The 13185-nt window shown below is 40.0% G+C and overlaps 1 protein-coding gene across 1 annotated transcript in view; it reads right to left on the reverse strand.

Annotated features, from left to right (window-relative positions):
- LOC120066672 (core-binding factor subunit beta-like) overlaps positions 1 to 10008 on the reverse strand; it is a 42203-nt gene extending 32195 nt beyond the window's left edge. The window contains exons 1-3 of the mRNA XM_039018107.1: positions 9624 to 10008; positions 8946 to 9032; positions 6859 to 6975 (exon numbers count right to left, since the gene is read on the reverse strand). Of these exons, the coding sequence (XP_038874035.1) occupies positions 6859 to 6975; positions 8946 to 9032; positions 9624 to 9701 (282 nt within the window). The 5' untranslated portion in view covers positions 9702 to 10008. The remainder of the gene's footprint in view (positions 1 to 6858; positions 6976 to 8945; positions 9033 to 9623) is intronic.
- Between the last annotated feature and the right edge of the window lie 3177 nt (positions 10009 to 13185).

The following is a 13185-nucleotide window of genomic DNA, read 5'->3' on the forward strand; positions in this document are numbered from 1 at the left end:
AACGTTAGTGGGCATTTCGACGGACAAGAGGACATCTTTCGACCAAAAGAAGATTAGACCCAAGAAAGGATACATTGCCCAAGATTCTGATGGAAGATCACCTCATAGTAAGAAATATTTAAGATGATAAATCGTTGTTCTGTCGAAAAATTTTAAACGCATATTCCGCCATTTTTTTTGGTATAGCTTCGCTTGGCGAACCCTGTATTGCACAGTAAGGATAATTTTAGAAATGTAATTCAGCGATTGCATTAAGAACTAATTTGTCTTTCGATAGCTGTCCAACTTATATTTTTTTAGTCAAGTTTATGAATAGTTATGCATGAGACAAGATCACTGTTAAAGATGGCGCCCGACATTTTCAGGCTAGTTTTGCTAGTATTGTCATTGTATAACCACGGTTTTTTGTGGCTAAATATGCACATTTTCGAACAAACTCTATATGTATGTTGTAATATGATGTTACAGGAGTGTCATCGGAAGAATTCTGAGAAGGTTAGTGAAAAAATTAATATATTTTGGCGATGATTACGTTATCGCTCTCTTTGGCTTGAATCAATGCTCGGGTAACGTTTGCACATGTGGTATGCTAATATAACGATTTATTGTGTTTTCGCTGTAAAACACTTAGAACATCTGAAATATTGTCTGAATTCACAAGATCTGTGTCTTTCCATTGCTGTGAGCTGTGTATTTTTAAGAAATGTTTTATGATTAGTAATTAGGTAATTCTCGTTGCTCTCTGTATTTATTCTAGTCGAGTTGTGATGGTGGGTGCAATTGTAAACTATGATTTCTACCTGAAATATGCACATTTTTCTAACAAAACCTATCCTATACAATAAATATGTTATCAGACTGTCATCTGATGAGGTTTTTTCTTGGTTAGTGGCTATCAATATCTTTATTTGGCCGAATTGGTGATAGCACCTGATGGAGTAAGAAACTGATGGAGTTAGAAAAGTGGTGTCTTTTGCTAACGTGGTTAGCTAATAGATTTACATATTTTGTCTTCCCTGTAAAACATTTAAAAAATCGGACATGTTGGCTTGATTCACAAGATGTGTACCTTTCATATGCTGTATTGGACTTGTTAATGTGTGAAAGTTAAATATTTAAAAAAAATATTTTTTTGAATTTCGCGCCCTGCACTTTGAGCTGGATGTTGTCATAGGTGTACCGACCTCGGGCTTGCAGCCATAAGAGGTTTTAAACCCTTAAAGCTGAACCACGCTCCAAAACCCTAAAAGTCTCACATTTCAACAAGATTGAGTTGAGGAGACAGAGTTTATATTGAAGAGTCTATCTCCCCTTCTCTTGTTACAGTAAAAATCCTATTTTATCAAACTTCAATCCAGGTAGTCTGTGTAGAGGTTCTTGACCTAGCCTAAAGAGATACCCTACAATCCCATGGTGAGTCATCAGTATCAATGCAGTTCCATAACAACAAAGCATCAATCAGTGATGTAAAGCACTTAAGTAAAAATAATTTAAAGTACCACTTAAGTCGTTTTTTGGGGTATCTGTACTTTACTTTACTATATATATTTTGATTACTTTTATTTTTACTTACTACATTCTTAAAGAAAATAATGTACTTTTTACTCCTTACATTTTGAATGCTTAGCAGAACAGGAAAATTGTCCAATTCACACACTTATCAAGAGAACATCCCTGGTCATCCCTAATGCCTCTGATTTGGCAGACTCACTAAACACAAATGCTTCATTTGTAAATTATGTCAGTGTTGGATTGTGCTCCTGACTATCCGTAAATTAAAAAAAAACAAGAAAATTGTGCCGTCTGGTTTGCTTAATATAAGGAATTTGAGATGATTTATACTTTTACTTTTCATACTTAAGTATATTTAAAATCAAATACTTTTAGACTTTTATTCAAGTAGTATTTTACTTGGTGACTTTCACTTTTAGTTGAGTCATTTTCTGTTAAGGTATCTTTACTTTTACTCAAGTATGACAATTGTGTACTTTTCCCACCACTGGCATCAATGGAGGATCCTCATCAGAGACCCCCTATCTCTCTGAACTCATGTCTGAGGTAAGCTAACTTCACTTGGAACAGATTAATAATTGACTACGACACATTGAATCATCCCCCTCCTCCTGTCTGCTACTGTAGAAATTCAAACACCCTGCACTTCTGCTGCCTGTCACAGTATGAGGACCTGCGTTAAGGACTCTATACTCGATGCTTCTGTGGCAGTTATACAACTTCCTGTTCTGCTCTGTGAATTTTGAACAGTATGCTGCTGTGTATTCATTTCTGTCTCTGATGATTTTCTGAAGGCACTGTTAGCTATCCTTTGGCACTCCAATCTAATCAACTTAATATTGGACTAGGGAGTTAGGATCCATGACCATTAGGGCAGTGTGGATGATCCACTGGACTGACCAGGGTTCTGGTACGAAACAGTCGGCTACTGGGAGCCCCTGGCTGGGACAGGGTTAGCGGCTCCTCCCCAGGCCCTGCTAGCTACCTCTAAAATTAACCTCCCACACAGCTGGTTCCCATTAGCCTGTAGTGACACTCAGAGTCTGTACTTAAGCTCTACTGGGGGGGCTCCAGTGGAGCTGGGCTCACCGCCCCACTCAGATAATACTACTGTCCTCCACCAGCGTCCAAGTTTAAACTGGCCCCGTTCTGCTGGCACCGTCTGTTTTCAATGGTTTATTCACCCGCGCACGAGAGAGAAATGTGAGAGAGAGACCAAGAGTGAGAGACCTGAACAGCGAGTGAGAGAAACACCACAAAGGAGATATAGAAAGACCTAAAGACAGACTAAAAAAGAGAGAGACCAGAAGAGATAAAGAGAGAGCGATAGAGAGACCTAAAGAAACCAAGAGAGTGAGAGAGAGAGAGAGAGAGAGAGAGAGAGAGAGAGAGAGGAAGAGAGAGAGAGAGAGAGAGAGAGAGTGAGAGAGAGAGAGAGCAGAAGAGAGAGAGAGAGAGAGAGAGCAGAAGAGAGGGAAAGACAGAGAGTCCCTGGGCTCACACTGCACTGTGGTTGGTTCTGACTCCATCAATCAGAAACACCAAGACCCATAAAATCACTCACTTTTCATGGAAAGAATATTATAACTGCTCCCTATTCATCTGTTACTCTGGGCTGGTGTTGGGTGGTGGTGAGGGGAGAGCTGCATGCTATATGCTCTTTATGGACCTAACACTTCAACTGGGCATAGGGGGAACATGCCATACATACATATCTATAGGCCACACCTGGACAGTTCCCTCATGAAAACAGCTAGACCAGGATCTTTGACAAATCATACAGTGCATGTTCCACTGGGTAAAGGACTTTATGAAATGCTTCAATATTTCACCTCCACAGTTTGCTCTTTTATTTCAGACTTTTTAAAATGTATTAAATGAATACAGCAGCAGACACAAACCGGTTGGCCCACGTTATTTCAGTTAAACCAGTCATCACGTTTCCTCTTCTGACACCACTGACGCCACACACTTTCACTTTTCACTGCAGACATTCTGTCTATTAACGTCTCCTAGCCAGGCAGTGTGAGATGTGTTTGTGTAGAAGGTTAACAATCACACTAATTAAGAACAGAGGTTGCAGCGTACGCAACACCTCTCCCAGCCTGACACCACTAGTCTGCAGGGAGGTTGAGTAGATAGGGGTAAAGTGAGAGGGAGCGAGGGAACGAGGGAGGCAGCGAGGGGGAGGGAGGGACTGGGAGCCCAGAGAAAAATCATACGTTCTCCAAGTAAGTTCCACCTTAGTTCCTAAAGAGAAGTACTTATGACAAGGAGCAGAGCAGTAGCACCCGTCTTGGGATTTATACCCTGTGTGTGTGTGTGTGTGTGTGTGTGCGCGCGCGTGTGTTCAAAAGTGCATGTATTTGTGTAGGGTGACAGTGCTAGGAGCGTGGCTATGACTAGGAGCTCCTTGGGGCTTATTTTGGAATAGGAGGGATGGAGGGCCCAGGGCTCATTAAAGCTGCATGGTCTCTAAGCCTACTAGAGGGGATAGGGGATAGGGTCACTACAAGGCCGCTGCCCTGGACACTCAGCGCCTCATCTGTAAAGTGCTCGGCACGCCTGACAACTCCCAGTCACGCCTTTTTAAATAATTAATGGGCAAAGATTAGTCCGTCAGCCTTGAGCCGAAAGGTCTATCGATTTCTCACAGATGCATTTTTAATGAGCACATTTCAGCGAGGCACTGTCTGTGAACAGGGGCCTCTGGCACACCTTACATACGGCAACAGCCACGAGCCCTCCAGGGGAGCAAATGAATACACAAACAAAACAATAACAAAAAATGCAATCCTTCTAAACACTGCATCTTCATTGGTGTGGAAACAAAGGTGTCACGTTTTAAGATTCCTTGTCTAATCTGTTAAAAAAAAAATATCGTTTTGGGTCATCTTTATACAATGACAGGTAAAATCTTCAGGGCTAAAATATGTATGATTCCCATTGTTTTATTGAGCACTCCATGGAAACTCCATGGAAATGAAAGGGATGCAATCAGTCAGTGGTGTTTAATGGTTCAGATAATAATTTTATGACCTACTTTATTCAGTACAGCTCATCCCGGACCAGGCCCAAATCCCTGACACTCAAAGAAGGAAGAGGCGCCGTTATAGAGGCCAGCGTGCGGGATACCTGACGAGACTACTTCGGTGAGTGGATAAACCGCCTCTAACCTCCACTCTTTTGGTGAACATGCAATCACTGGAGAATAAACTTGACGAGCTCCATTCGATCTATCCTATCAACGTGAAGAACTGTAATATCCTTTGTTCCTCAGAGTCGTGGCTGAACAAGGACATGGAAAACATACAGTACCAGTCAAAAGTTTGGACACACCTACTCATTCAAGGGTTTTTCTTAATTCTTACTATTTTCTACATTGTTGAATAATAGTGAAGACATCAAAACTATGAAATAACACATTTGTAATCATGTAGTAACCAAAAAAGTGTTAAACAAATCAAAAAATATTTTATATTTGAGATTCTTCAAAGTAGCCACCCTTTGCCTTGATGACAGCTTTGCACGCTCTTGGCATTCTCTCAACCAGCTTCATGTGGTAGTCACCTGGAATGCATTTCAATTAACAGGTGAAGAATCTAAAATCTAAAACATATTTTGATTTGTTCAACACTTTTTTTGGTTACTACATGATTCCATATATGCTATTTCATAGTTTTGATGTCTTCACTATTATTCTACAATGTAGAAAATAGTAAAAAATTAAGAAAAACCCTTAGATAAGTAGGTGTGTCCAAACTTTTGACTGGTACTGTACATATTACCTCTGGATGTGGGGTTCAAATGACAGAGTTGGGTCAAATGTAACACCAAGGTTCCTGACTGTGGAGTTGGGGTGGATGGTGCAGCGGTCGACCCAGTTTGTTAATGAGGGAGTTGGGGCCCATGAGCATGATCTCTGTTTTGTCGTTTAGTTTGAAAAAGGTATTGCTCATCCAAGTTTTCACTTCACGGAGACAGTCAACAACAGAGGGGGGTGACAAAGTGGAGTTGGGTTTTGTGTGGATGTAGATGTGTGTGTGATTTGCATAACAGTGAAATCTGAGTCCAAATTGACGAAGGATCTGACCAAGAGGTAGCATGTAAATACTAAACAGTAATGGACCTAACACTGAGACTTGTGGGATACCTTGTGATACAGGGGCTGGGGCAGACCTGTAGTTGCCAAGGAAGAAAAACAGTTGTCTATCAGATAGATAAGATTGGGACCAGGCAAGAGTTGTTCCAGAAACTCCAAGAAGCCTCTCCATGCGGTCAGTTAAAATCTGATGACAGACAGTGTCAAATGCTTCAGACAGGTCCAGGAGGATGCGGATGGAGATGTTCCCAGCATCAGAAGCACAGAGGTGGTAATTCACTATCTTTACCAAGGCAGTTTCAGTACTATGCATAGCCCAGAAGCCCGACTGAAGGGTGAGACTGTTGCAGCTGTTGGTAGATAGCCTCCACTTTGTTTTGAAAGGATGCCAGAAAACTGTCACAGAGGTCGTGGTGATTGTGAGAGAGGGGTTGTCCAAGGGGCGGTGAAGTTTATTGATGGTTGAGAAGAGCACTCCTGGGTTTCCTTGTTCATTCCTTATGATGTTGGAGAAATAAGCAGATTTGGTTGTGGGAAGTGAGTTCTTGTAGTTGTGAATGTGGTCTTTGTAGGCCTCCTCGTGGATAATGAGCCCTGGATAATAAGCCCTGCCCTGCAGTACTGTCAGAATCACAGGAAAAGCAATGCTTTACTATATAATTACTATTTATATACTATACTATACTGTAATATACTATTACTATATAATTACGATTGTATTTCTATGGTTGGAACAGTGTCATCATCTTCCTTCCTTATGGCTTTGAGGGAAACCACATACTGTAGTCGTGTGTTCATTGAGTTGGTAAAATGTGTTGGAATTACAGTGAGAAAAATGGGCATGTTTAAAAAAGAAACAATAGGAGACACAGTGAAGAGTGGGGTTTTAAGTGGACGGTAGGGCAGTGTTCTGTGTGAAGCAATAACATATCATTACGGAAAGCCCATGGTTTATCCCACCCAGAGAACATATCAATCTGAATCAACAGCCTGGATTCAATCAAACTGTCGTGAGATCAACCTCAACTTTTGGTGAAAAATTCTAGGAATACCTCGCGCCCATACCAAGCTCTTTACAGATCATTAGTGTGCGGTTACATGAGTTCACAGAAATGTCTGGGAAATAAAAAGTGTCATAGATGAGGTTAAGAGAAATCACCTCTCAAAAGATGAACAGATGAGATTAGAGGGAGGATAAAAAGAGAAGAGAGAAGAAGAGAAAAGAAAAGAGATGTCAGGATTACCTTTCCCGTCTCCCGGTCAAAGTCCACATAATCTCGTGTGGGTGTCTGCCTCTGCTCCCCGTGCAAGTTGGCTGGGAAGAACTGCAGCGAGAGGTTGGTGCCCGTCGCCACAAAAGCCTTTTAGAGGGAAATCAATACAAACAGGATCAGAACACTGGGCCTGAGCATAAATTATGCAGCCCGTCATTTCTTTTTCACATCAGAGAGACTAGTGTCTGGAGCCAGGGCCAGCGCTCCCAGCACTCAGAAAAAGAAGGGGAAAAAACAAGAGTCATAATTTTCTCTATTTGGAGTATAGAGTTACGCACATCTGATATTATTTTACCAACACTCACTGTTGGAATACTGGGCAATAGAGAACTGACTTTAGAAAAGACAGAGAGACTGAATGAGAGGGAGATGGCATGAGTGAGAGATAGGAGGAATACAGTAAGAAAGACAGGGAAGGAAAATCAATAATAGCTTAAAAGTAGACCCTGCCTGACACTAATGACACAGGGTCTAGATGATTTCTTCTGAATTATGTTCCCTGTGCTTGGTTGATGTTATGGAATTGACCAGCTCATAGGTAAAGATTTTAAACAACTGAGCTCCAAACATGGACACAATGTTTTCTGTTGTTTTCACAGCATTACTTCAAACAGAAATAAGGAAAAAACTACACAGGCAGAATACACAAAACACATACTAACACAAAATAAAATGTTATGACCATATAATTACTAAGGCTATATGTGCATAGCATATATTCTGCCTTATTTAATTAACAAAGTCTATTTGAATGTATTTAATTTACTAACATTTTAGGTATGATGATGGTAATTTCAAATGGCTTTCTCAGTCAGAATAATTGTATTTTGAAATAGACACACTAGGGTGAATGGTGGTGTTAGGACCCTTACAGAGCAAACAGTGACAGTAACACATCAAACAATCCTCATAAAGCACCAAAATACTTTAATCACAAAAAAAGAACTAATTAGAAGTAGGCCTAGTCACAATATTATTATTGTGAATATCTTTGTGAATCTTTTTGTCTAAAAATGGCAGTGAATACACTGCAATGTTACTTTATTGTTTAATGGCATGAAGAAAAATCCTTGATTTGAATTAGCTTACCAAAACTATTTAAAAAATCTGACTCAAAAAGAGTGAAATGTTAGACTACTCTAAGAATATAAGTAATAGGCCTACATAAAAAAAATAATACATTTGACTTTATTACAGCAAATACCTTAGTACACTCTTAGAATGAACGGGGACTCGATTAAACCTGGAGGAACCCTGGAGTTCCTCAATGAACCATTGATGGTTCATATTTGCACCCTTGGTAGTTGAAGGGTTTCTTGGAGGAACCTTTAATGTTTCAATGCTGCAAATGGTAATCTTTTGATAGGCTGCCACCTCTACAATTAAAAGGTTCAAAATGTAACCCCTCCCATCACAAAAAGGTTCCAGTTTGAACCTTTAAACAGACCCTTTTCAAAGGGACCTTTTTGAACTGGAGAGGTTCCCCGTGTGGCATTTTTTAGAACCCCCAAAGGTTCTTCCAGGGACAGAGTCCTTTACTTAAGAGTGTAGCCTACGTGAACATATCGTGATGACTGAAAAAGGAGTGAGCAGAGGGACCGTTTTATGTAGCCACTGTCGGTGCCGCCAGACCAGCTCTGCCCCCGACTTCAGTCATTGTCAATGCCCCTGTTGTGTTTCTCTCCTCAAAAGGCTATTGAGACAGAGGCAGACCTTAATAGCCTTGTCTGTCAGACACCTGATACACAGGTTTATGACAGTTCTGGATAGTGAACTAATCCTATTATAGTGTTATGACATTTTTGTGAAATAATGTTATGAGGATGTTTTTTGTGTTGTTTGCCAGAGAATAAAGGATTAAGTAATGTTTTGGCTGATGTTTTATTATATATTTTTTTTATTTGACCTTTATTTAACTAGGCATGTAAAATGTCTAGTTCTGTTCCGGGTATCTATTTATGCAACATATTGACAAACACTTAATAAGGTTAGTGTAATGATGTCTGATTATAGTCTTATTATCGCAGTTGTATGCTGAACAGAAATGCTTTACTCACTATTTCTGAGCGACCGTCTCTAGAAGCGTTCTGAAACCTGGCTTGCCTCTCCTCGTGCGGTCTGTCTCGGAAACCTGTGTATTTGATCTGAAAATACAAAGGGAAAATGCATCAATAAAGTTAATCCCAGAGGGGAAAAATACATAAGTAAGTAGCATAAATATACTTTACTGTGAAGGCATTAATCATGGCTCACTTTATGGCTCAGATGATAGTCTAAATTTGAGACACGTCTTTATTTTTTATAAATTCGTACAATTCCGAGGTATCAGATTAATTTAATTCAAATGCATCTCCCTTTAGCCTATTGAATGATACAATATGGGAAATAAATGTACATTAGCCATGAGGCAAAGTCACCGTGAATGTCAGTGCTTCGCGCAGTGAGGTGATGAGCGACTCAGATAAATTGATGGACTTAAAACAAATCAAAACTAAAAATAGTTTCATAACTCTTCCACTTTTTTGAAAAGAGTAGGCTTATTTGGACATTAAAATATGAAATAACATATCAGATAAATTCAACAGTGCTTCATATCTATAATGGAAACCATATCCATCTTTCAGTAAGAAAATAATAAAAAGGCTATTGTGCTGTCTCAGCGCAACGTGCATTTCCACATTATGAGGTACTTTGTTTCCGCCACCAGATAAAATGTATCCAATGAGTAGACTTGCCTCGCACTCCCGACTGAGTTTCCTGAAGAATTCTTCGTTTTCAAACTTGCTCCTTTGATCCGGGACCACCCGAGGCATCTTGAAGCTTTGCTGAGAAATTTTCCTTAATTTTAATTGTTTTGTGAGCAAGAAAAACCTTTGCCGTGAAATAACAGCAATCCCGCTTCTATTCTCTTCCGTCTTGTTTAGTAGCAATGTGCTAACGTAATATTTACCTAATTGTAAGCAGGGTCGTGATCTCTCCCCGCTTTCAAATCTAAACTACTGAGTGGTCAGTCTCTGCCACTGCAATGGATTAGGCTCAATTTCGCACTCGGCTATAATTCCCTCTCACCCTGAAGCGTGTGATCCCCGTCCACTGACAACAAACGCCCGCTCTCTCGACTTTATCTGTCGCGCTGCATACTTCCTGGCTCCTCGGAGTCCGATTTATGACTGTACACCCAAAATACTCCCCCCATTCACAATTCTCCTCACTACTGATCCCCAGTGCGCAGGCGCTGAATTTAACAAACTTCAGAGCACAATAAATAGCTTTCCTCAATCAAGGCCAAGGGCAATAGTGCCGCTTGTTGATAATTGGAAACGTCGAGGCACTTTGTGATCTGTCCCTCTCTCTCTCCCCCACACACCACACACCCACACACGCACGCACGCATGCACGCACACACACACACAAACATACACACAAACATAATTTCATGATCCTAAATATTCTCTTTGTTTTTACTATACACTTACTGATGATGATTATGATTTTATATTCTCTTGTAGAACATATTGGCAAACTCAAGCCCTCCCTTGTGGAATGATTGCAAGATTATGCAATGGCTACAAGGCATATAATAACTTGCCTGTGAAATGAAATTTTGCAAAATGTCATTCCAGTTACAAAACAGCACCAATCATGATTATTTTACTGTAAACAAAACAATTTACTCAGGAGTTAATTATTATAATTAACCACATATACGAATTAAAAAGCAAATACACATTTCTGTAAATTATTGAGATAAAAATGAGCTAATAAAAAATGTGTGACTAATGTGAAATGTTTGGAGTATGTGTTTTAACTAGTATCTCCCTGAGGACAGTGGGAGGAGACAGGGAGTGGGAGAAAAACACAGAGGGAAAGCAAGAGCAGAACAATGAAGAGGCCATGTACAGACGTTCTCGTCCTGTTTGAAAGATTGCAGTTATTACTTCACGCAATACAGTTTTCCATTGCTTTCAATGTTGTACAACGTTAACGCCTTAGACACACTTGTGGTTACAAGGTTTTGAAAAACAATGTTTGCTCCAAGTGCTATGATGAACTTGATGACCACTGACCAACAACTTAGATGTTGTCCAGTGGGCTTTTGGGGTGACTTCTGCTGCGGTGTACAGATCTTGATCGATGAGCACTTTGTCTGTGAGGAGGATATGGATTCCAAATAGACATGTCAGGGTCAAATAGCGAAGGGCGAATTGCCCATTCCACAATTCCAACTTTACAATCAACATCAATTCGAAAACATATATATGAAGAAACATTTCATCACTTGGGTTTGTGCTGTCTGTATACTTAGCACTTATGTAAATGAAAACTCTAAACCAAGGGGGAATCGGTGATGTGGCAGACAATTAGACTTTCATAAGGCAATTTGGACCATTCACATACAGTATGTTGTTGAGGGTTCTTTTGTGGGAATTGTTGCTTTTATGAGCACTGTATCATTGCAGATTCGTTTCTTGGATTGAGATCCTTCATGAGTAAATGTGTTAAAAGGAAAGGCTTCTGGCCAAATGGGGCATATGAGTGCTTTAATAACACCACAAAATGATAATTAATTAATAAAATATTCTGTGGTCACCGTTGGAGAGCCATTCTGACAGGCAGCTTCCAGTCAGGAGCTAGGTGTCTGCTCCAATCCTCCTCAACAGGATGGACACAGAGGCAGAGCTGTGGTGGAGAGACACAGAGAGACAGACAACCCTCTCCTGAGCTAACACATACACTGGTGCTGATGAAACATAACCTACTACAGTTGACATGTTCTGACATTAAAACGATTCACTCTCATCGCCTTTAAGTTGCTATTCAAGGCCATGTTTATACCCGGTTTTCTTGTTTTGCAAAAAAACATTGTTCAGGTTTGGTATTACATATTAAAAGGCATCAAGTGAAGCAAGCAATAACGCAGCACAGACAGAGCTAAGACTACACACATTCCCTTTACTGAACTAAAGAGCCGTTTGTTATTTGTGTGGTTGTTAAATAATGATCAATGGAAATCTATATATGAAACGAGGTGCTTTGAAGTATCTTGACTACTAACACTCCAACCTGAATCTGAACTGGAAGGATCTAAACTTGGCTCTACATGTCTGAACACATTTTCTGCAGACACTGCAGGATAGACAGCAGAGAATAACTAAAGGGGAAATGCTGTAAACAAAAAGAGAAAGGTAAAAAGGGGTAGAAAAAAACAATGCTTATATATATGTGTATATATAAAGCCAATATATATATGAATAAATATATACAGTATATATATCTATATAGTGGTTAGCCTATTTGTCATTCACTTTGCAGAATGAAAACACCATAAATAGGCTAAAAAGTGATGTCTATCTGATAGTTCTACTGGAACTATTACACTGCTTCATTATTTAAACTGATGCAGTGTCTGCCATGACGGCAGATTGAGATGGTGTGAATAGTAGTAGCCTGCTGTATGTTCAATGAGTTCTGCTGCCTCCTAACTATTAGCCTAGTTTTTGGGTCATATTCTACTTGATGAAACTTCTGTTGTCATGCCTGACTGGGGATGCAGGCAGGACAAGCTGGTAGACAGAGGGTAGGAAATGAAACGAACATCTGAATATAGTGGCTGCCTACGCCGGCATCACAAGTTATTAACCCAAGCATATCGAGCTACATCAGAGGCTGAGAATCACGCGGTCTCAGCGCCGAGGATGATTAATGATGTTATGGAATCTCCTCGGCTTCCCTGTCTCTCACTCATCCGTCGGCCACACATAAACAGCGTGGGGCGCCCTCTGAAACGCTGCAGGCTGCGTTGCAACGTGGTCTCAGGGCAATTCGTATTAGTCTGTATGTAAATCTGTCACACTCAATTTAGTATGATACCTATGTTACATTACGTTATGAATGGAACAGCTGTTGTGCAATACCATACGAATTAGAGGACGTACAGTATCACATGTCTTACAATAGCATACCAATTGGATGACTCAAGTTATTATATGTCTTGGAGGATGTATACAGTAGTAGTATACAGAGCCATATACAGTACCTTCAGAAAGTATTCACATGCCTTGACCATGTCAACATTTTGTTGTGTTACAGACTGAATTTAAAATGGATTAAATTGAGATGTTTTGGTCACTGGCCTACACACAATTCCCCATAATGTCAAAGTGGAATTATATATATATATATTACAATTTCATAAAACAATTAAAAGCTGAAATGTCTTGAGTCAATAAGTATTCAACCTCTTTGTTATGGCAAGCCTAATAAGCTCAGGAGTAAAAATGTACATAACAAGTCACA

The sequence above is a fragment of the Salvelinus namaycush genome, chromosome 21 (genome assembly GCF_016432855.1).
Source record: "Salvelinus namaycush isolate Seneca chromosome 21, SaNama_1.0, whole genome shotgun sequence".
Lineage (NCBI taxonomy): Eukaryota > Metazoa > Chordata > Actinopteri > Salmoniformes > Salmonidae > Salvelinus > Salvelinus namaycush.